The sequence below is a fragment of the Lampetra planeri genome, chromosome 21, assembly GCF_965212315.1.
Source record: "Lampetra planeri chromosome 21, kcLamPlan1.2.h2, whole genome shotgun sequence".
Classification (NCBI taxonomy): domain Eukaryota; kingdom Metazoa; phylum Chordata; class Hyperoartia; order Petromyzontiformes; family Petromyzontidae; genus Lampetra; species Lampetra planeri.
This window is the reverse complement of record NC_136127.1, coordinates 12584000-12606061: the sequence shown is the minus strand read 5'-3', so window position 1 is coordinate 12606061 and position 22062 is coordinate 12584000. Positions and strand designations below refer to the sequence as shown.

At 49.4% G+C, this 22062-nt stretch overlaps 2 protein-coding genes across 3 annotated transcripts in view; one reads left to right on the top strand and one right to left on the bottom strand.

Annotated features, from left to right (window-relative positions):
* LOC144724708 (beta-galactosidase-like) overlaps positions 1 to 10374 on the top strand; it is a 22906-nt gene extending 12532 nt beyond the window's left edge. Inside the window, exon 16 of the mRNA XM_078604040.1 lies at positions 9823 to 10374. Within this exon, the coding sequence (XP_078460166.1) occupies positions 9823 to 10077 (255 nt within the window). The 3' untranslated portion in view covers positions 10078 to 10374. The remainder of the gene's footprint in view (positions 1 to 9822) is intronic.
* On the bottom strand, positions 9642 to 22062 carry LOC144724706 (tRNA endonuclease ANKZF1-like). 2 transcript variants are annotated; one of them, XM_078604038.1, is made up of 16 exons: positions 21944 to 22062; positions 20913 to 21024; positions 19552 to 19825; positions 18338 to 18434; positions 17929 to 18155; positions 17424 to 17536; positions 16708 to 16861; positions 16155 to 16377; positions 15245 to 15361; positions 14374 to 14610; positions 13849 to 14079; positions 13093 to 13504; positions 12562 to 12673; positions 11784 to 11951; positions 11393 to 11472; positions 9642 to 11061 (listed from the first exon to the last, which is right to left on the bottom strand). In XM_078604038.1, exons 2-16 carry the CDS (start codon positions 20915 to 20917, stop codon positions 10938 to 10940), a joined length of 2574 nt encoding a protein of 857 aa, XP_078460164.1. In that variant the 5' UTR covers positions 20918 to 21024; positions 21944 to 22062; the 3' UTR covers positions 9642 to 10937. The 2 variants fall into 2 exon arrangements, with proteins under 2 accessions (XP_078460164.1, XP_078460165.1); XM_078604039.1 differs by lacking the exon at positions 21944 to 22062 and adding an exon at positions 21235 to 21322.

The window sequence follows — 22062 nt, the reverse complement described above, 5'->3', positions numbered from 1 at the left end:
TAGAATGCCGTTTTTAGCAAGAAAAATAATGTCAATATTTTCACATTTTTATTGCTTATATAGCAGATTTACTACCAATTCTTGATATAAAATAAAATTATAACTGAAAATACGAGTAGAAATTTTTCCGTTTTTAGCAAGAAAAATAATGTCAATATTTTCACATATTTATTGATTATATAACATACTAGCCTATAGCCCGTCCAAGGACTCGTGTATTGCAGTTAATCTGAAATATTCAATCGAAAATAATGACCCGCTCATGATTATTTATGTGGGGGTGGGGTTCACAGGAGTGACGTCATGAGCTCATGATTATTGATGAGGGAGCTCCGTGTTGAGTGACGTCACCACTCATGATTATTAATGGCGGGAGGGTGCCTCACGTCATCCTCATGACTACTAATGAGGGGGGTGGTTGCCCCATGTGGAGTGACGTCACCCGCTAATGGTTATTGGGGAGGGGTGCAGCATGTGGAGTGACGTCACACGCGGGACACACACAGCCTCTTGGCTCGTTATATAATAGTTGCTGCGTTGATGTCTTTATTTGCTTCACTTTCCATAAAGAGAGACAGGTGAAAATGAAAGCTAATTTGCATGAACACATTTTTGTTTCCACTCCACCCTCATGCAGTGACGTCACCCATTCATGATTGTTAATGATGGGGGAGGGGGGGCCCATGTGGAGGATCCCACCTGTTCATGATTATTGATGAGGGGGTGCTGGTCGACGTGGAGTGACGTCACACAGACATTCTTGGCTCATTAGTAATTTACTACCAATTCTTGGTATAAAATATTTTTTTTACTAAAAATACGAGTAGAAATTTTCACTGATTTTGAACCAAAAACGTCAATATTTTCACATTTTTATTGCTTATATAGCATATTTACTACCAATTCTTGATATAAAATGCAATTTTTACTGAAAATACGAGTAGAAATTTTCACTGATTTTGAACCAAAAACGACAGAGGTTAGTATGCCGTTTTTAGCAAGAAAAATAATGTCAATATTTTCACATTTTTATTGCTTATATAGCATATTTACTACCAATTCTAGATATAAAATAAATTTTAAACTAGAAATACAAGTAGAAATTTTCACCGATTTTGGACCAAAAACGACATAGGTTAGTATGCCGTTTTAGCACGAAAAATTACGTTAAAATTTTCAATTTTGGTTGGTGGCCAGAACCACGCCCGGCCGCCTTTGTCTCCCCAGTGGCGATATTCACACCACAGCAGTTACTCGTTTGAGGCTGATTCGACCTAGGGGAGGGCCCAGGAGCGGTTAAAATAATCGCCACCAGTGGTGGCCGTGAGTGGGATTCGAACTCGGGTCGCCGGGTTCGTAGCGCAGCATTCTAATCACTACACTACCGCTCCCCCCACACACACACAGGTGCGCGCGTCCATAGGTACACATACACACGCTTGCTGCAGACACAACTTTCAGGGTACGTACGGCAGTAAACGACTGAAATAATAAAGCAGCAATGCTGCGCGAAGAACGCCTTAGACCTGCAACACGGCACTTTACTCGCGCCGCGGAGGGTTGGGGGGGGGGGCGTGACATGAGCAGGCACACTGCGTGACGCTTCCGCATGCGCGGGTCACATGACAGATGTGACGTCACAGCTCACTTGCCGTGCAAAAAATATGCATTATTGACCCCCCCCCCCCCCCAAAAAAAAGTGTATTTTTATGTTTGCATAGTGTACAGTCTAGAAAGTAACCCACATGGCAAATTTCAAATTTGTTGTATGTCGGGATGTACTCTAAACATTTTAAACAGACACATTAACAAATTTCCCTTTTATATATAGAGCTATACTACCAATTCTTGGTATAACATATTTTTAAAACTAAAAATACGAGTAGAAATTTTCACCGATTTTGGACCAAAAACGACATAGGTTGCTATGCCGTTTTTAGCAAGAAAAATAATGTCAATATTTTCACATTTTATTGCTTATATAGCATATTTACTACCAATTCTAGATATAAAATAAATTTTAAACTAAAAATACGAGTAGAAATTTTCACCGATTTTGGACCAAAAACGACACAGGTTAGTATGCCGTTTTTAGTAAGAAAAATAATGTCAATATTTTCACATTTTTATTGCTTATATGGAATATTTACTACCAATTCTTGATATAAAATAACATTTTAACTGAAAATACGAGTAGAAATTTTCACTGATTTTGAACCAATAACGACATAGGTTAGTATGCCGTTTTTAGCAAGAAAAATAATGTGAATATTTTCACATATTTATTGATTATATAACATACTCGCCTATAGCCCGTCCAAGGACGGGTGTATTGCAGTTAATCTGAAATATTCAATCGAAAATAATGACCCCGCTCATGATTATTAATGTGGGGGTGGGGTTCACAGGAGTGACGTCATGAGCTCATGATTATTGATGAGGGAGCTCCGTGTTGAGTGACGTCACCACTCATGATTATTAATGGCGGGAGGGTGCCTCACGTCATCCTCATGACTACTAATGAGGGGGGTGGTTGCCCCATGTGGAGTGACGTCACCCGCTAATGGTTATTGGGGAGGGGTGCAGCATGTGGAGTGACGTTACACGTGGGACACACACACAGCCTCTTTTGGCTCGTTATAATAGTTGCTGCGTTGATGTCTTTATTTGCTTCACTTTCCATAAAGAAAGACAGGTGAAAATGAAAGCTAATTTGCATGAACACATTTTTGTTTCCACTCCACCCTCATGCAGTGAGGTCACCCATTCATGATTGTTAATGATGGGGGAGGGGGGGGCCATGTGGAGGATCCCACCTGTTCATGATTATTGATGAGGGGAGGTTGGTCGACGTGGAGTGACGTCACACAGACATTCTTGGCTCATTAGTAATTTACTACCAATTCTTGGTATGAAATATTTTTTTTACTAAAAATACGAGTAGAAATTTTCACTGATTTTGAACCAAAAACGTCAATATTTTCACATTTTTTTTGCTTATATAGCATATTTACTACCAATTCTTGATATAAAATGCAATTTTTACTGAAAATACGAGTAGAAATTTTCACTGATTTTGAACCAAAAACGACAAAGGTTAGTATGCCGTTTTTAGCAAGAAAAATAATGTCAATATTTTCACATTTTTATTGCTTATATAGCATATTTACTACCAATTCTTGATATAAAATAATATTATAACTGAAAATACGGGTAGAAATTTTCACCGATTTTGGACCAAAAACGACATAGGTTAGTATGCCGTTTTTAGCAAGAAAAATAATGTCAATATTTTCACATTTTTATTGCTTATATAGCATATTTACTACCAATTCTAGATATAAAATAATATTATAACTGAAAATACGAGTAGAAATTTTCACCGATTTTGGACCAAAAACGACATAGGTTAGTATGCCGTTTTAGCACGAAAAATTACGTTAAAATTTTCAATTTTGGTTGGTGGCCAGAACCACGCCCGGCCGCCTTTGTCTCCCCAGTGGCGATATTCACACCACAGCAGTTACTCGTTTGAGGCTGATTCGACCTAGGGGAGGGCCCAGGAGCGGTTAAAATAATCGCCACCAGTGGTGGCCGTGAGTGGGATTCGAACTCGGGTCGCCGGGTTCGTAGCGCAGCATTCTAACCACTACACTACCGCTCCCCCCACACACACACAGGTGCGCGCGTCCATAGGTACACATACACACGCTTGCTGCAGACACAACTTTCAGGGTACGTACGGCAGTAAACGACTGAAATAATAAAGCAGCAATGCTGCGCGAAGAACGCCTTAGACCTGCAACACGGCACTTTACTCGCGCCGCGGAGGGTTGGGGGGGGGGGCGTGACATGAGCAGGCACACTGCGTGACGCTTTCGCATGCGCGGGTCACATGACAGATGTGACGTCACAGCTCACTTGCCGTGCAAAAAATATGCATTATTGACCCCCCCCCCCCCCAAAAAAAAGTGTATTTTTATGTTTGCATAGTGTACAGTCTAGAAAGTAACCCACATGGCAAATTTCAAATTTGTTGTATGTCGGGATGTACTCTAAACATTTTAAACAGACACATTAACAAATTTCCCTTTTATATATAGAGCTATACTACCAATTCTTGGTATAACATATTTTTAAAACTAAAAATACGAGTAGAAATTTTCACCGATTTTGGACCAAAAACGACATAGGTTGCTATGCCGTTTTTAGCAAGAAAAATAATGTCAATATTTTCACATTTTATTGCTTATATAGCATATTTACTACCAATTCTAGATATAAAATAAATTTTAAACTAAAAATACGAGTAGAAATTTTCACCGATTTTGGACCAAAAACGACACAGGTTAGTATGCCGTTTTTAGTAAGAAAAATAATGTCAATATTTTCACATTTTTATTGCTTATATGGAATATTTACTACCAATTCTTGATATAAAATAACATTTTAACTGAAAATACGAGTAGAAATTTTCACTGATTTTGAACCAATAACGACATAGGTTAGTATGCCGTTTTTAGCAAGAAAAATAATGTGAATATTTTCACATATTTATTGATTATATAACATACTCGCCTATAGCCCGTCCAAGGACGGGTGTATTGCAGTTAATCTGAAATATTCAATCGAAAATAATGACCCCGCTCATGATTATTAATGTGGGGGTGGGGTTCACAGGAGTGACGTCATGAGCTCATGATTATTGATGAGGGAGCTCCGTGTTGAGTGACGTCACCACTCATGATTATTAATGGCGGGAGGGTGCCTCACGTCATCCTCATGACTACTAATGAGGGGGGTGGTTGCCCCATGTGGAGTGACGTCACCCGCTAATGGTTATTGGGGAGGGGTGCAGCATGTGGAGTGACGTTACACGTGGGACACACACACAGCCTCTTTTGGCTCGTTATAATAGTTGCTGCGTTGATGTCTTTATTTGCTTCACTTTCCATAAAGAAAGACAGGTGAAAATGAAAGCTAATTTGCATGAACACATTTTTGTTTCCACTCCACCCTCATGCAGTGAGGTCACCCATTCATGATTGTTAATGATGGGGGAGGGGGGGGCCATGTGGAGGATCCCACCTGTTCATGATTATTGATGAGGGGAGGTTGGTCGACGTGGAGTGACGTCACACAGACATTCTTGGCTCATTAGTAATTTACTACCAATTCTTGGTATAAAATATTTTTTTTACTAAAAATACGAGTAGAAATTTTCACTGATTTTGAACCAAAAACGTCAATATTTTCACATTTTTTTTGCTTATATAGCATATTTACTACCAATTCTTGATATAAAATGCAATTTTTACTGAAAATACGAGTAGAAATTTTCACTGATTTTGAACCAAAAACGACAAAGGTTAGTATGCCGTTTTTAGCAAGAAAAATAATGTCAATATTTTCACATTTTTATTGCTTATATAGCATATTTACTACCAATTCTTGATATAAAATAATATTATAACTGAAAATACGGGTAGAAATTTTCACCGATTTTGGACCAAAAACGACATAGGTTAGTATGCCGTTTTTAGCAAGAAAAATAATGTCAATATTTTCACATTTTTATTGCTTATATAGCATATTTACTACCAATTCTAGATATAAAATAATATTATAACTGAAAATACGAGTAGAAATTTTCACTGATTTTGAACCAAAAACGACAAAGGTTAGTATGCCGTTTTTAGCAAGAAAAATAATGTCAATATTTTCACATTTTTATTGCTTATTATAGCATATTTACTACCAATTCTTGATATAAAATAATATTATAACTGAAAATACGGGTAGAAATTTTCACCGATTTTGGACCAAAAACGACATAGGTTAGTATGCCGTTTTTAGCAAGAAAAATAATGTCAATATTTTCACATTTTTATTGCTTATATAGCATATTTACTACCAATTCTTGATATAAAATAATATTATAACTGAAAATACGGGTAGAAATTTTCACCGATTTTGGACCAAAAACGACATAGGTTAGTATGCCGTTTTTAGCAAGAAAAATAATGTCAATATTTTCACATTTTTATTGCTTATATAGCATATTTACTACCAATTCTTGATATAAAATAATATTATAACTGAAAATACGGGTAGAAATTTTCACCGATTTTGGACCAAAAACGACATAGGTTAGTATGCCGTTTTTAGCAAGAAAAATAATGTCAATATTTTCACATTTTTATTGCTTATATAGCATATTTACTACCAATTCTAGATATAAAATAATATTATAACTGAAAATACGAGTAGAAATTTTCACCGATTTTGGACCAAAAACGACATAGGTTAGTATGCCGTTTTTAGCACGAAAAATTACGTCAATTTTCAATTTTGGTTGGTGGCCAGAACCACGCCCGGCCGCCTTTGTCTCCCCAGTGGCGATATTCACACCACAGCAGTTACTCGTTTGAGGCTGATTCGACCTAGGGGAGACCCAGGAGCGGTTAAAATAATCGTCACCAGTGGTGGCCGTGAGCGGGAATCGAACTCGGGTCGCCGGGTTCGTAGCGCAGCATTCTAACCACTACACTACCGCTCCCCCCACACACACACACACGTGTGCGCGTCCATAGGTACACATACACGCGCTTGCTGCAGACACAACTTTCAGGGTACGTACGGCAGTAAACGACTGAAATAATGAAGCAGCAATGCTGCGCGAAGAACGCCTTAGACCTGCAACACATTTGTATGGCACTTTACTCGCGCCGCGGAGGGTTGGGGGGGGGGCGTGACATGAGCAGGCGCACTGCGTGACGCTTCCGCATGCGCTGGTCACATGACAGATGTGACGTCACAGCTCACTTGCCGTGCAAAAAATATGCATTATTGACCCCCCGACCCCCCCAAAAAAGTGTATTTTTATGTTTGCATGGTGTACAGTCTGGAAAGTAACCCACATGGCAAATTTCAAATTTGTTGTATGTCGGGACGTACTCTAAACATTTTAAACAGACACATTAACAAATTTCCCTTTTATATATAGAGCTATACTACCAATTATTGGTATAAAATATTTTTTTAACTAAAAATACGAGTAGAAATTTTCACCGATTTTGGACCAAAAACGACATTGGTTAGTATGCCATTTTAGCAGGAAAAACGATGTCAATATTTTCACATTTTTATTGATAATATAACATATTTACTACCAATTATTGGTATAAATTCTTTTCTTTTTTTACAAAAAACACGAGTAGAAATTTTCACCGATTTTGGACCAAAAACGACATAGGTTAGTCTGCCGTTTTAGCAGGAAAAATGATGTCAATATTTTCACATTTTTATTGATTATATAACATATTTACTACCAATTGGTATAAAATCATTTTTTTTGCAAAAAACACGAGTAAAAATTTTCACCGATTTTGGATCAAAAACGACAGGTTAGTATGCCGTTTTAGCAGGAAAAACGATGTCAATATTTTCACATTTTTATTGATTATATAACATATTTACTACCAATTATTGGTATAAATTCTTTTTTTTTTTTTACAAAAAACACGAGTAGAAATTTTCACCGATTTTGGACCAAAAACGACATGTGTTAGTATGCCGTTTTAGCAGGAAAAATCATGTCAATATTTTCACATTTTTATTGATTATATAACATATTTACTACCAATTGGTATAAAATAATTTTTTTTTACAAAAAACACGAGTAAAAATTTTCACCGATTTTGGACCAAAAACGACATAGGTTAGTATGCCGTTTTAGCAGGAAAAACGATGTCAATATTTTCACATTTTTATTGATTATATAACATTTTCTACCAATTATTGGTATAAATTCTTTTTTTTTTTTACAAAAAACACGAGTAAAAATTTTCACCGATTTTGGATCAAAAACGACAGGTTAGTATGCCGTTTTAGCAGGAAAAACGATGTCAATATTTTCACATTTTTATTGATTATATAACATATTTACTACCAATTATTGGTATAAATTCTTTTTTTTTTTTACAAAAAACACGAGTAGAAATTTTCACCGATTTTGGACCAAAAACGACATAGGTTAGTATGCCGTTTTAGCAGGAAAAATGATGTCAATATTTTCACATTTTTATTGATTATATAACATATTTACTACCAATTGGTATAAAATAATTTTTTTTACAAAAAACACGGGTAAAAATTTTCACCGATTTTGGACCAAAAACGACATAGGTTAGTATGCCGTTTTAGCAGGAAAAACGATGTCAATATTTTCACATTTTTATTGATTATATAACATATTTACTACCAATTATTGGTATAAATTCTTTTTTTTTTTTTACAAAAAAACACGAGTAGAAATTTTCACCGATTTTGGACCAAAAACGACATAGGTTAGAATGCCGTTTTTAGCAAGAAAAATAATGTCAATATTTTCACATTTTTATTGCTTATATAGCAGATTTACTACCAATTCTTGATATAAAATAAAATTATAACTGAAAATACGAGTAGAAATTTTTCCGTTTTTAGCAAGAAAAATAATGTCAATATTTTCACATATTTATTGATTATATAACATACTAGCCTATAGCCCGTCCAAGGACTCGTGTATTGCAGTTAATCTGAAATATTCAATCGAAAATAATGACCCGCTCATGATTATTTATGTGGGGGTGGGGTTCACAGGAGTGACGTCATGAGCTCATGATTATTGATGAGGGAGCTCCGTGTTGAGTGACGTCACCACTCATGATTATTAATGGCGGGAGGGTGCCTCACGTCATCCTCATGACTACTAATGAGGGGGGTGGTTGCCCCATGTGGAGTGACGTCACCCGCTAATGGTTATTGGGGAGGGGTGCAGCATGTGGAGTGACGTCACACGCGGGACACACACAGCCTCTTGGCTCGTTATATAATAGTTGCTGCGTTGATGTCTTTATTTGCTTCACTTTCCATAAAGAGAGACAGGTGAAAATGAAAGCTAATTTGCATGAACACATTTTTGTTTCCACTCCACCCTCATGCAGTGACGTCACCCATTCATGATTGTTAATGATGGGGGAGGGGGGGCCCATGTGGAGGATCCCACCTGTTCATGATTATTGATGAGGGGGTGCTGGTCGACGTGGAGTGACGTCACACAGACATTCTTGGCTCATTAGTAATTTACTACCAATTCTTGGTATAAAATATTTTTTTTACTAAAAATACGAGTAGAAATTTTCACTGATTTTGAACCAAAAACGTCAATATTTTCACATTTTTATTGCTTATATAGCATATTTACTACCAATTCTTGATATAAAATGCAATTTTTACTGAAAATACGAGTAGAAATTTTCACTGATTTTGAACCAAAAACGACAAAGGTTAGTATGCCGTTTTTAGCAAGAAAAATAATGTCAATATTTTCACATTTTTATTGCTTATATAGCATATTTACTACCAATTCTTGATATAAAATGCAATTTTTACTGAAAATACGAGTAGAAATTTTCACTGATTTTGAACCAAAAACGACAAAGGTTAGTATGCCGTTTTTAGCAAGAAAAATAATGTCAATATTTTCACATTTTTATTGCTTATATAGCATATTTACTACCAATTCTTTATATAAAATAAATTTTTTACTAAAAATACGAATATACATTTTCACCAATTGGATAAAAAAGACACGAAAGGAACGTCAATATTTTTATTGATACAGCACATCTCATCCAGAAGTAAATTGATGTACATCAGTGTCACACGTTTGACCAATGTTCACTCAAGAAGGTTCAGATGCACACACACCGCCAACGTACATAACCCGGGTTGGTGGGTTTATAGCGCAGGTTCATAATAACCGCTTTCCACACACAGGGCCAGGTGTGGATCAACGGCTTCAACCTGGGCCGCTACTGGCCCGCCGCAGGCCCGCAGGTCACGCTGTTTGTGCCTGCCACAGCACTCAGCACCACCGCCCCCAACAATGTTAGTGTGCTGGAGCTGGAGGCGGCGCCTGCCTCGTGCTCCTCCTCCTCCTGTGCCATCCGGTTCGTGGATCGCCCCGTTCTCAACGGCACGGTGCGGGGCCCTGCGCGGGTGCGGCCGCTGGGCCTGGGCCGCTGGCACTGACGCTGCGAGGAGTGCGGCAAATCCCCACCACTTCCCGCCGGCCGAACGAATGAAGACGACGACCAGCACACACGATTTATTTTGCACTATTCTTAATGACGCAATCACCTGTGACTTTATTACACTTGCCGATTGGAGCGACGCGCTGTCCAGTTGAAACGCTTTTGTTTCACAATGACGCTCAGGGTGCGATTGGTTTCGTAACCAACGTTAAACACAATGTTTATATTGCAGTGAGAGGACTCGTTGGGTGTAAGCGTTTGATTTTTTGAGTTCATAAAAGAATTTAGAATTGTTGATATTGTATCAGGGTGTTTTTGTTTGCTCAACAAGAGCCCACATGAAGGCAAAACTGATGAGTTCACGAACGGGTTCAACGAACCGGGTACGATACGTGTGAACAGGGCAGCGACATGGAAAATAGTTATCACCCGGCACCACTAGTCATCCACAAAATATTCAATGAGAAATTAAGCCGACCCCACTGCAAACTCTGTAATGACTCGGCGGCTTGTTTAAACCAGGAGAACCTCACAGTCGCTCGGCTCTTTTTCAGGAGGTGTTCTGCTCCGGTGTCACAGCAGGGGGCGATGCTGCTGGGTGTAATCCCAATCGCGTAATTTGCAGTGCACTTCGCATGTGGATGTTTCGGCCAGTACCGGTTACATTGCATGTTTGTTTTAGGAGGAAACCCATGCAGAACAGGAGGAACATTGACTCAGGAATTGAACCCAGGCCCTTCGAGTACTGCGATGCACGAGCATCAACCACGCTGGCCACTGTACCTCGAAGTATTAAAAAACGCTTGTCCTTAACCCACCCCCGTGAACCGTAGCGCCGTGCCTGCACGCAGTGGCACCTCAAGGCTTGGCGCTGGCGCCAGAGCGCTTGTGCTGCTGCAGGCAGGCGATGGTGCAAAACGAGAAGTCAAAGTACTCGAAGGGCGTCTTCTCCTGTAGGGACTGCCCACACTGCCAGCACCTCCTGGGGGCCACGGGGGGGGGGGGGGAGAGGTGGGGGGGGAGCACAGTGAAGGGGTGAGACTCAGCGAGAGGTTGAGAGAGCTGGCAGCACGCTTGCAGGGCGGGGGGGGTAATGCGATTAACGTTATACAAACCTGCTCACACCCAAACACGCCACGAGACAAAAGTGACGATGGTAATACATATCTGGGGAGACAAAGGTGGCTGTCCCAGCCTGAATAGGTGCTCACTAAGAGCAATTTTTCCCCAACAGCCTGCAAGGGCAACACGGGGGATTCTTGCGAACTCGCGTGAGCCCAGGTGCTGGCGTGCCCGCGTCACGTTGGGGGCACCTGATGTTGCCGAGCGGCGCTGCTGCGGCCGACGTTGCTGCTCCCTGCTGCGCCAGCCGCTTCTCCGCTGCCAGCGCCCTCTGCACACGCGGCACCAACTCGGTATTACAGGCGGCACCGACTCGGTGTTGCGCAGCGCAATTCCGTTGGGATGCCCCCGTGGCAATCACGAACGCGTGCGTGTATCGTCTGTGCAGCAGCGTTACAGATAACGCCGCATTTGGTCTGCCATCACTTCCCCGTTCGACAATTCTCCCGTTAGTATCTCAAGCGGCGATTTGTCCTCGTGCCTCGAGGTGAACGATGAACGTCGGAGACGCTAGAATGAGATGTCACTCGGGCGGGTTTGGATCGAGGCACAACACGGAATGGAGTCGGGGCGACACGGCACCTTCTCGCGGTCGCTGAGCGAGGCGAAGCGTCGCGTCTCGGCGTCCTCGGCTTCCTGGCGCCGCTGCTCCTCCCGCTGGTCGCGGTCCTTGACGCGCCGCGCCGCTCGCTGCGCCCGCTTGCGCTCCGCACGGTCGCTCTCCATCTCGTCAGTGAGCGGGCCCGGGATCTGCGGGCGGCGAGACGCGCGGTGACCTCGTGTACCCCAAGTGCTGTTAGCGTCGCCGGCACGGCGCACAAGGGCTGAGCTGCCATTTAAGGCTGAGTAAACTAAACTATGAACTTTTTATTTTAGCAGGTAAGGCCCACTGAGCTATGTAGCTCTTTTTCAAAAGCGAACTAATTACAAATGATTGCTCAACGAAGTGGCTGATCGTATGGAACTTTATAGCAGCGAAACACTCTAAATGCGTGTTGGTTTTAAATGTTGAGGGAAAAACCGGAAGACCCGGAGAAAAATCCACGTGACTACGGGGAGACACGCAAACTCCAAATATACAACAGGCGTCAGTGTAGAGATCGAACCCATGCTTCCTGTATACCAGGCGAGGTAGTCAACATCGCCACTGTGGCGCCCACACTGAGTAGACCTAGGGTCACCCGAGTGACACACAAGACAGCTTATACACACGGTAAACTGATAAAGGATGCTTTATACGACTCGTCCAGACAGTCACCAGAGCTTTGTCGTTTTGACAACGTGCCGTTGTTGGGGAACCCTAAAAAGTCGCGAAAATATAGCGACAGAATCCGGTGCGTCGTCGATGTTGCGCGCCCACCTGGGCCCTGGCGTAGTCGTACTTGCCCGGGCGCTGTGCGGCGTAGCGCCGGAACTCGTGGCGTGTCTCCTTGTCGGCGCTCGCGCAGTACGCCGGGCGGCCCTTCCTGTCCCTGCACACGGGCGCACGGCGAGAGCGACGCGGTGAGCTCGCCGCGCCGGCGGCGGCACGACGGCCCGTCGGCGGTGGCTGCAGACGGTGGTCTGAAGTTTGAGACTGCATTTAAAATTAATTAAACCGAGCACACTTTGGCAGGACACATCGTCGCTGGAAGGAACGATGGCCCTTGTGGTCAAAACTCGCGCACCCAAGAGAACGTCCATCGTGGAAATGGAGCGACGGAATAAACTCGTGTGGCGATACTCGACCGACTGCAACATCGCGGGAGGGTGGTGAGAGAGGGCGACGGTTTTGGGAGGCCTCAGCCCAGCAGCGGATAGATCATAGCAGACGATGCTGATGTTGATGACGGTGATGACGATGACGCGCATTCATTTGAGATGAAATCAATTGGCCGGTTGTTTGCGACACCTGATGGTGGGGTCGGCCCCGGCTTCCATGAGCAGCCGTGCGGCCGTCCTCTGCCCGCTGGCGGCCGCCACGTGCAGCAGCGTCCAGCCGGCCGCCCCCACCGCCTCGGCCAGCATGGCGGCCACCGCCTCCGCACTGCATTCTGGGAAAGCCGCCCCCTCCGCCAACCTCCCTCTCTCCTCTGTGCTCTCGGGGGCGTGGGGCTGGCCGCCAGACGGGGCGCGCGGCGAGCCTGAAGCGGAGTCCACGGGCAGAGGGGACGACCCCTCGGGGGGTGGCAGGTCGTGAGGGTGGGGGTCAACAGGGCGAGGCAGCAGAGGTCCCAGGATGCGGCGCAGAGTGCCCGCGTCGCCCACCTTGCACGCCGTGTACAGCTCGTCCCGCACTCGGTAGTAGCCCGGGTCCGCCGCGCCTGAACCAGTGGGGGCAGCACACCACAGCACACCGCAGCACAACATCACACACTCATTCAGATTTGCCAATAAAAATCGCGCAATTGATATTGACAAAACTTACCAATGCTGAAAAGTTACACTCAGTTACTCAACTGGGATCTCAGACAAACACAGCAGTCACATGCCCCCACCTCCCAGTCCCCCCTACTGCGACAACTTTGCAGGGACCTCCTGAAAGAGTCCCGAGACTCGTCGAAGCTCTCGGGGCAGAATGTTGCGGAACAATCGACAACAACGAACCGCCGGCGCAGCCAGAGTGGAGACGCGACGTGGCACGAGTGCGTCTCGTTGCGAGCGGTACCGGCGTGCAGGGCGTTGGTCAGCGCCGCGCCGGCGCTCGGTTTGGACTTCTTCTCGCGCCGCTTTGGACGCCGCTTCCCCTGCTCCTCCTCCTCTTCCTCCTGCTCGTGGCTCCCGTGACTCACTCCGTCTCCCGCCGTGACGTCCCCCGTGTCCTCCGAACCGTCCGCCCCATCCGCCGCCCCGTCCGCCGCCCTGCCCTCGGGCGCCGGCACAGGACTCTCCTCTGACCCTGCAAAGGTCACGGTGTCAGTGGGTGGTCCGTTGCATAAGAATCTGTTATAATGGCACGTGCACACGCACAGCCCTTTATCAATCCACTGCTGGATGAAGGCCATCCCCATGCCGTGGGGCCGCTTCAGCACGCGGCTCGGCACAGGGTCGATGGTGGCGGAGAGCACAGACGTGGGAGCGTAGGAGTACAGTACAACCACGTCTACCTCCATACTGTCCCCTGCTGACCGCTACGCAGCACCGCGCCACAGCCACCGAGGACAGCGTGGCGTGCACGCGACGTCCACCTCACCCTTGGGGCGGCGCTCCTCCTGCCCCTCCGAGAGGTCGATCTGCTGCTGCTGCGGCTGCTGCTGCTGCTTCTTCTGCTTGTTGTTGTTGTTGCGGGCGGCCCGGCGTCGCGCGGCCCGGCTCGGCTGCAGGTCGTACTCGCTGAGGTGCGCCGTGCTCAGACACTCCTCGCTCGTCTGCAGCGTCACGTCGCCGTCGTCATCGTCGTCGTCGTCCGCGTCGTCGCCCGTTCCTCCAGCTGGCGGACGAGCCGACGGGGTCAACGGGGAAAGCGGAGGGGGGAGAGGCGTCCGGTTAGCGGCGGAGGTGGCGATTGTGCGGCGTGCGTGTGCCCCCCGTGTGCTGTGTCCCCGTGCGTGTCCCTCTCCCGTGCGCTTCACCGTGGGTGAAGCTCCACGCTTGAGCTGCCGTGTAAAGACGTGCGCTCGCTCCAATCGCTCGGTCATCCAAACATCAACATTCTCTCTCGTCATCTTTTTCCCCGATTTTATCCCGATTGGCTGTTCGGGGTCGTTTCACGACACGAAGCATCCATCCGGATGTCTCGACCGGCCCGTGGAACCTGGCATCATGGAACTACCTCCGAGGCCCCTCACAAGCAGCACTTTCCCACCCTCCCTGATTATCTCACGACAGTAGAAACCTTTCATTCTCAGGTGGAATTTGGCCACCTTAAAAGGAGAACAAAGTTTCACGCTCAGTCACTGGCGACGGGGCTGAGACCATCAACTCTCTGTGCTTGAGAACCCGGATTCGACCACGGGCAGCGGCTGAAAGCCGGATTGGAACCCGGGATCTCAGCGGTGGCGGCTCGGTGCCCCCCCCCCGCCACCGTGACGGCGCCGTGAGAAATTGCCGGTTGCCACCGTTACCTCCGTGAGAGGGCACCGCGGGTTGAGCCGCGGTCCCCGCGGTCTCCGGGGCGCGCCCGGCTCTCCTCCACGCCCTCCTGCCGGGACTCGCCACCTCCGCCACATCGGTCCCCTTGGCTGCGAGCGCGAGGAGGGGAACACCACGCACCCCGTCGCCAACGCGTTCCAACGACGCGCGCCCCTCCTCGGAACGGTTTGACGAGCGATAAGCACGTTAGCCATTCCCCGCTTCGTGACGTCGCACGCAATCTCGCCATCGCCGCCTTGCCTGACGAGGTACCCGCTCTTTTAGGTGTGTTGGGCAAACCACCCCCCCCTCCGTGATAAATGCGGCTGGATTCTACGGAGGGCAAGTCCCGGACGGCGAGACGGCTTTCTACAAAAGCTCTGCTGTATCGGATCGTCCTTGCGAGAGTTGTCGTGGCCCCGCCAACGGGCGAAGCCGACGCGTTGGACACTCTCAGGTGCCATGCGCTGGCTCGCCAGGAGACGGCGGTAACAGCAAGCGGGCTCATCGCCATCCGTTTAGTCCATCTTTACGGGGATGGAGTGTCGCCCCGCTCGCGCAATGCGTGGGTTTTCTTCGGTCGCTTCGGATTTTCCTCCCACGCGTACAAACAACTCGTCATTAATCGGCCGACGACTTCTTAAAACTAAAACACAAGGTAGCAGTGGCAGCAGCAGCGTGCTGCTGACTCAGTGTGGCTCTGCTGGGTAAATACGTACATGTATATTATAACTATCATTATTTCAACATCAGTTGTAGCAAACCGATTAGCGCAGTAGGCTACGTACGATACAAAAATAGTTCTACATACATACGCACGTGACATGAAACACAACCGTGGCCCGCTGCGAATGCGCAATTGGTAGGGACGCGACGGGGTGGGTGTCGGCCACTGGCGCCCACCATAGACCAGCACGGCGGCCAGCTCGCGGTGCACGCGCACCACCTCCGCGTGGGTGGCGCGCCGCGTGGCGAAGGGCACCGCGCGCACGCGGGCGTCGTCCCGCGCCAGCAGCGGTGCGCACGCGCCGAACAACAGCGCCCGGCTGTAGCTGGCGGCGCGCACGAAGACGCCGTCGGCCTCGCGAAGCAGCGGCGCCCACCTCTCCAGCAGCTCGCGCACGTCCTGCACGCCACCACCACCACCACCACCACCGGCACGGACGGGCGGGAAACTGTCAGCCACGGCCGGGAACTCGGGTCACCGCGTTCGTGCTCTCTGTCTCGCCTCTCTCTGTGCCTTTCTAAATAACGTCAACGATCGATCGCGAACTTCCTTCCATTCAGCTCTGTGCACGATGTTTTTACTCAGGAATTTGCCATTCGATTCTCCTCCCAGATGCGATTCTCGCCGAACGCTTCATCCGCGAGCTCTTAGCGAACCTTGATTCGAAGATTAGCGAGGCCCTCACGGGGGACTCCGCTCTGGGCACTGCGGCGGAATCGCGACACGTACCCTGGCGAGCGCCGCCTCGTTGTAGCGGCGCAGCGACGCGCCGGCCGACTTGGGCGCGTTGCCGCGGCTCTGCCCGTCGCGCAGCCCCTGCGCCGTGCCGCGCTTGGCCCGCACCGTGTAGCGGTGGAACGTTTTGTGCTCCAGCACCGTATCCCTGCAGGACGGGGAAACGCCGCTCCGTTCACAGAAGCTCCCAGCATGTGGTTGCGAAACGTCGGACATCGTAACACATCGTGACGAATGGCACGCGGTACGACCATGAAAACCAGCGCAGTAGAGGCCTACCACTCCACCGGAGCCTGCACAGTGTTTATCCGTTCCTGCCAGCATCGTAGGGGCACTAATCGGGTGCTGGAGGGCAGTATTTTGGAACAACGCAAGGGCTTCTTTATAGCGGGTCGACACACGGATTATTGGTGGACACCGCTAAGGGGCAAGTTGACGCGCAGTGTTTCCGAGTTCTATTCGGCCGTCAGTGGGGAGAAACTAAACGATAAAACATGTACTATGTAGCTCTTTTTCAGAAGCGACTTGGCCACAAATGATAGCTTAACGAAGTGGCTTATCACGTGGAAATGTATAACAGCCAAATACTCTAAATGCATGTTTATAAATGTGGAGGGAAAAACTGGAGGACCAGGAGAAAAATCCACACGACCACAGGGAGAGACACACAAACTTCGATTCGGCGGAATCGGTGGTCGTCTCCCACGCACCCCTGGAAGACGGCGCCGGCGAAGTGGCCTCCTCCTGCCAGGAGCACGGCCCACTTGGTGCGAGCGTCCAGCGCCAGCACGCGGCCCACGGCATCGACGTCCTGCGCCGTCTCCTGTGAACGCACGCACGCACGCTCACGGCCACGCACCCCGTCTCATCGCAATCGTCATCGGCCAACATCTTATCCACCGCTGGATGAAGGCCTCACCCGGCCCGGGCCCAGTGCAGACATCAGTGTAATCTGATGTGAACCGTACCCACGGTTCATAGTGCAGTGAGCGAACCGCTGTGCCCACCGCTCCACCGACTACAAATACTACACCCACCACAGCGACCAAAGATGATCCGTTCTAGAACCGAATCGTGACCCAGAGTCACGGACCCTCACTTTGTGTGGAACCGTGGGCAAGGCGGGGGGAGGGGGGGGTTTAACAATTTCCCGATTCTGGCATCAGGCCGATTCCCGATGGTCTCACTGCACATGGAGCCGTGTGACCCGGGCACCTGCTTTCTGTGCAGCACGCAGCGGTGCAGCGACAGCGTCTGCTGCGCTCGGTTCGTGAAGAGCACGCGGAGCGACTGCCGTGCCGGGCCGCCCTCCTCCTCCTCCGTCTTCCCGTCGTGCTGCGTCCCCCGGGGTTGAAGGTCGCGAGGTTGGGAGGGGTCGGGCTCGCTGTCCCACGGCTCCGAGTCGGAGTCAGATTCCGAGCCGGAGATGCTTGAGATGTCACCTGCGGCCACACGCGATCCACTGCTGGATGAAGGCCACCACAAGCCATCCCCATTCATCATCATCGCCATCCCCACACTTATTGTGTTTACCACGCCTGCCACGCAGTGCAGTGGCCGTTACTCCGCCGGTAGGGGGCGGTGTGGCTGATGACGTCACGGGAGGCGGCCGCCCACTCCTCACCCGTCCGCTCCTCAAACTCCTCGGCGCTGACGGTGGCGGCGCCGGCGAGACGCTGCTTGAGGTTGAAGCGGTGCCAGTCGAGCTTGTAGTGCTCCACCTGGGGCGGGCGGAGGAGGAGATGCATGATGATGACAGCGATGATGATGCAATCACGATGATGATGGCGACGAGACTTTCCGGTCACGTGTTAGGCCCGTACTCTTAGCCACGGTTCGGCGCAGGCTCTGCCCTGGGTCACGTGAGCCACGGCTCAAAGCCACGGCTTTTTAACTTGAGCCGGCTCTCAGCAATGATCCCAGCCATGGCTCAGGATTTTCCATGAGCCGAGCCTGAGCCGAGCCACGGCTGAGCCGCTCACTCACGCGTCTTTTAGAAGCAGCCGAGCGGCTCAAGAGCCGAGCCGATTTAGGAGCCGAGCCAATTTAGGAGCCGAGCCGATTTAGGAGCCGAGCTGTGACTGAGAGTAAGGGCCCTGAGAGTCGGCGAGCTGTAGAATTTATGGGCCGACGATGTTAAGCCACGTCTGCTTGGTTAGACGTCCATTTATAACGCTCGCTGCCGTTCCAGAACTCGGTTGCCGATCTCTGCGCAACGCGCCGTGCCACGGCCGCGTGCCTGGTGCCGTGCTGCACCGCCTACGAGACCAGGGTGGAGTACAAACGCTCGCAGTTGAGAAACCACAACTGGGATGGCCAAGGCACCCTATAGAGCGGCGGTACCAACCGCTTGGCTGACGGAGGGCTCAATGAAGACTCGACTACTGTTCCTCAAGGGCCCCATGTAGCCAATGGGACTGCTTGGATTTGAGCCTTGGACGCTGAAAATGGAGAAACCGTCCGAGGGAGAGAAGCGCTGGAATTCAGCGTCTAGAGAATATGATGGACGAAAACAAATAAATCGACGACAAAGAAGAGTTGCCAGAGAACGCCACTGAAGTGAGTCTGAGAGAGGAAGATGGCGCGCCGCACCGCAGGCGCCATGCGGCGCGGCCGGAGAAGCCGTCGCGAAACGTTGCGGAGATCGGCCACAGCGGTTTTTGCCCGTCACCAATTCCTTCATCGACCGAGATTTGCCGACGGTTCCACGACGACAAATTGTCACGACGAGATATCCGTCAAAAATTTCAATTTCCGACCCGGGTACTTAACACGTCCGCAATGGGCGACCACGGTGTGGCCGCGTCCGTACGAGAAGCGTCGCGCGCGCGCGCTCACCTGCTCCTCGCGACTCTCAAACTGGCACCGGCAGGCCGAGCATCCGCCTCGCTCGCCTCCCTCCTCCCCGCCGGTGCCGGCACCCGCTCGCTCCCGTGCCGCCTCCTCCGCCGGCACCGTCGGGGCCGGCGACGCTTCCGGCTCTGCGTCGCCCGGCCTGGCGGCGCCTCGCCCGGTCCCCGGCCGGGCGAGCGCGAGGCCGGCCACGAGGTCGGCGCTGCCGGCGTCCTGCAGCGCAAACACCGATACGCGGTGAAGTACGGCGCTCCTGCCGCTGTGCGGAGGGGGGTGGGGGCGAGAGGCGGAGAGACGGTGGTGTTCAGTGGCGAGACGGGTGACTGCGACCACGCCGGTGACTGCGACCACGCCGGTGACTGCGACCACGCCGGTGACGGCGACGTTGCATCACTCCCTGGCTCTGCTATAAACGTTCTGATACGATCTGTCCAAGGGCAGTCGGTGTGCTTCAGGTGACATCATCACCAATATCCGGCCTCTAACATTACTGTAACCCGAACATCACCACAGTCCTCACCATAACCCTAATATCACCATAACCCTAACATCGTCCATAACCCGAACATTGCCATAACCCTAATATCACCAAAACGCTTACATCACCAAAACCCTAATATCACCATAACCCTACAATCACCATAACCCTACAATCACCATAACCCTATTATCACCATAACCCTAATATCACCATAGCACGAACATTGCCATGACCCTATTATCGCCAAAACCCTAATATCACCATAACTCTAACATCGTCCATAACCCGAACATTGCCATAACCCTCACACTGCCGTAACCCTAACATCGCCATAACCCTAACATCATCATAATCCTAATATCACCATAGCCCTCACCATAGCACTATTACAAAAACCATAACATCGCCATACCATCAACATTTGAGGGCAACGCCCCATGAAGGTGCAAATATTCAAAAGTGTGCTTCACGTTCAATCAAAGTTATTCCCAGAAACTCGGAATCACAACCCTAACCCCAAACTCACGGAACTATAACGTACCGTACGGAGTTTTCGTTGTTGGGAAAGTCATGCTGTTATTCCGGTGCTAGCTCTGGCCATATCAACGTGGAATTTCCACCAATGGCTCAGGGCTGTAAACGGGAAATTAGCACCGCCTCAATGCTCATTTGAGCAAGGGAATCGCTTGGGGCAGTTTTTGCCCGGAATTGAATCACGTTGGGCCTACCCACGACGTTACTCCATCGTAGCGGAACCTAACAATACCACCTCCTCCATTCTACCACCTCCTCCTACCACCTTCTCCTCCAACCACCTCCTCCAACCTCCACGACTCCCCCAAGGGTGCGGCTGTCCGCTTCTCACCTCATGGTCGTGGGGATGATGATGAAGGTTCGACCCCTGCTCCCGTCTTCTCCTGGACCCGGCTCGCTGTGTCTCTCGCTATGTCTCTCTCTCTCTGTCTCTGCGGGGAGACCTGGGTAGGGGGGGGGAGGCGAGAGAGATGTTTGTCAGCAGCAGCAGCAGCGGGGAGATTCGTGAAGATGTTCGGCCTCGCCTGACGGCGCAGGCGCAGCCACGGACGGACGCGCAGGCAAACGCCTCGCGTGGCAAGATCCTTGGCGGAGTAGCGCATCGAGCACAGAGAAGGCGACGTGACGACGAGGCACGTGGGATCAGCGTTTACCGGGTTCACAACTCGCTCGACTTCACTGCCGCTTTGTCGACACAAACTGCCGACTGCCAGGCACGCCGGTCGGTAGGGGTGTGTGAAGGCGGCGGGGGGGGGGGAGCCGGGTTCAGATCGTCACTCGCCACTCATGTTCGCCGTGGGGACGCAGGGTGATGTCGTCGTGCGCCAACCACGCTGTTTAAACAAGAGATGTTGTGGACACGTTCCAAGAGCCCCTAGCTCCAACAAACATAACTTACACCACCACCACCACCACCATCCATCAAAAAAGTAGCGAATTGTGAACCCAGAGGGGATTTGGCTTCGCGCACTATCGTGAGGCCGGCTGGAACCTTCCATCAGCAGCATCGAGTGCCTCGCCACCAGCTGCCGGGCTGCGTAAAGCAACGCCGCGGAGAATCCCCAGAGGTTTAGAGTCAAGGACTCCCCACATCTCTGCGAGATGCGCGAGGGGGGGGGGAGGTCTGAGTTGGACGCGACATGAGGAGCGAATTAAAATAGTGGCGGTGATTCGACTGCCCAGTTAATATGGGATGTTAGGCCAAACGTTTTGTCCAGCGGCTCCAACCGCAACCTCAACGTTGGTTCAACGGTTCCAACCGCATGCCAACGTCGGGCGAACGTCGGGCGAACGACGCGTGTTTTGCCGGGTGAACGCCGCCCACGGTGGCGGCGTTTCGACTTCTCCGCCGAGGAAACTCACGTGGAGCGCGAGACGCAAACCACGCGGAGCCCTCGCCACCCACTTCCGGGATCACTGCGGCGCCACGCCCACGCCGCGTGACGTCATGTCGCCCCAGAGGAAAGTGACGTCACCGTCGG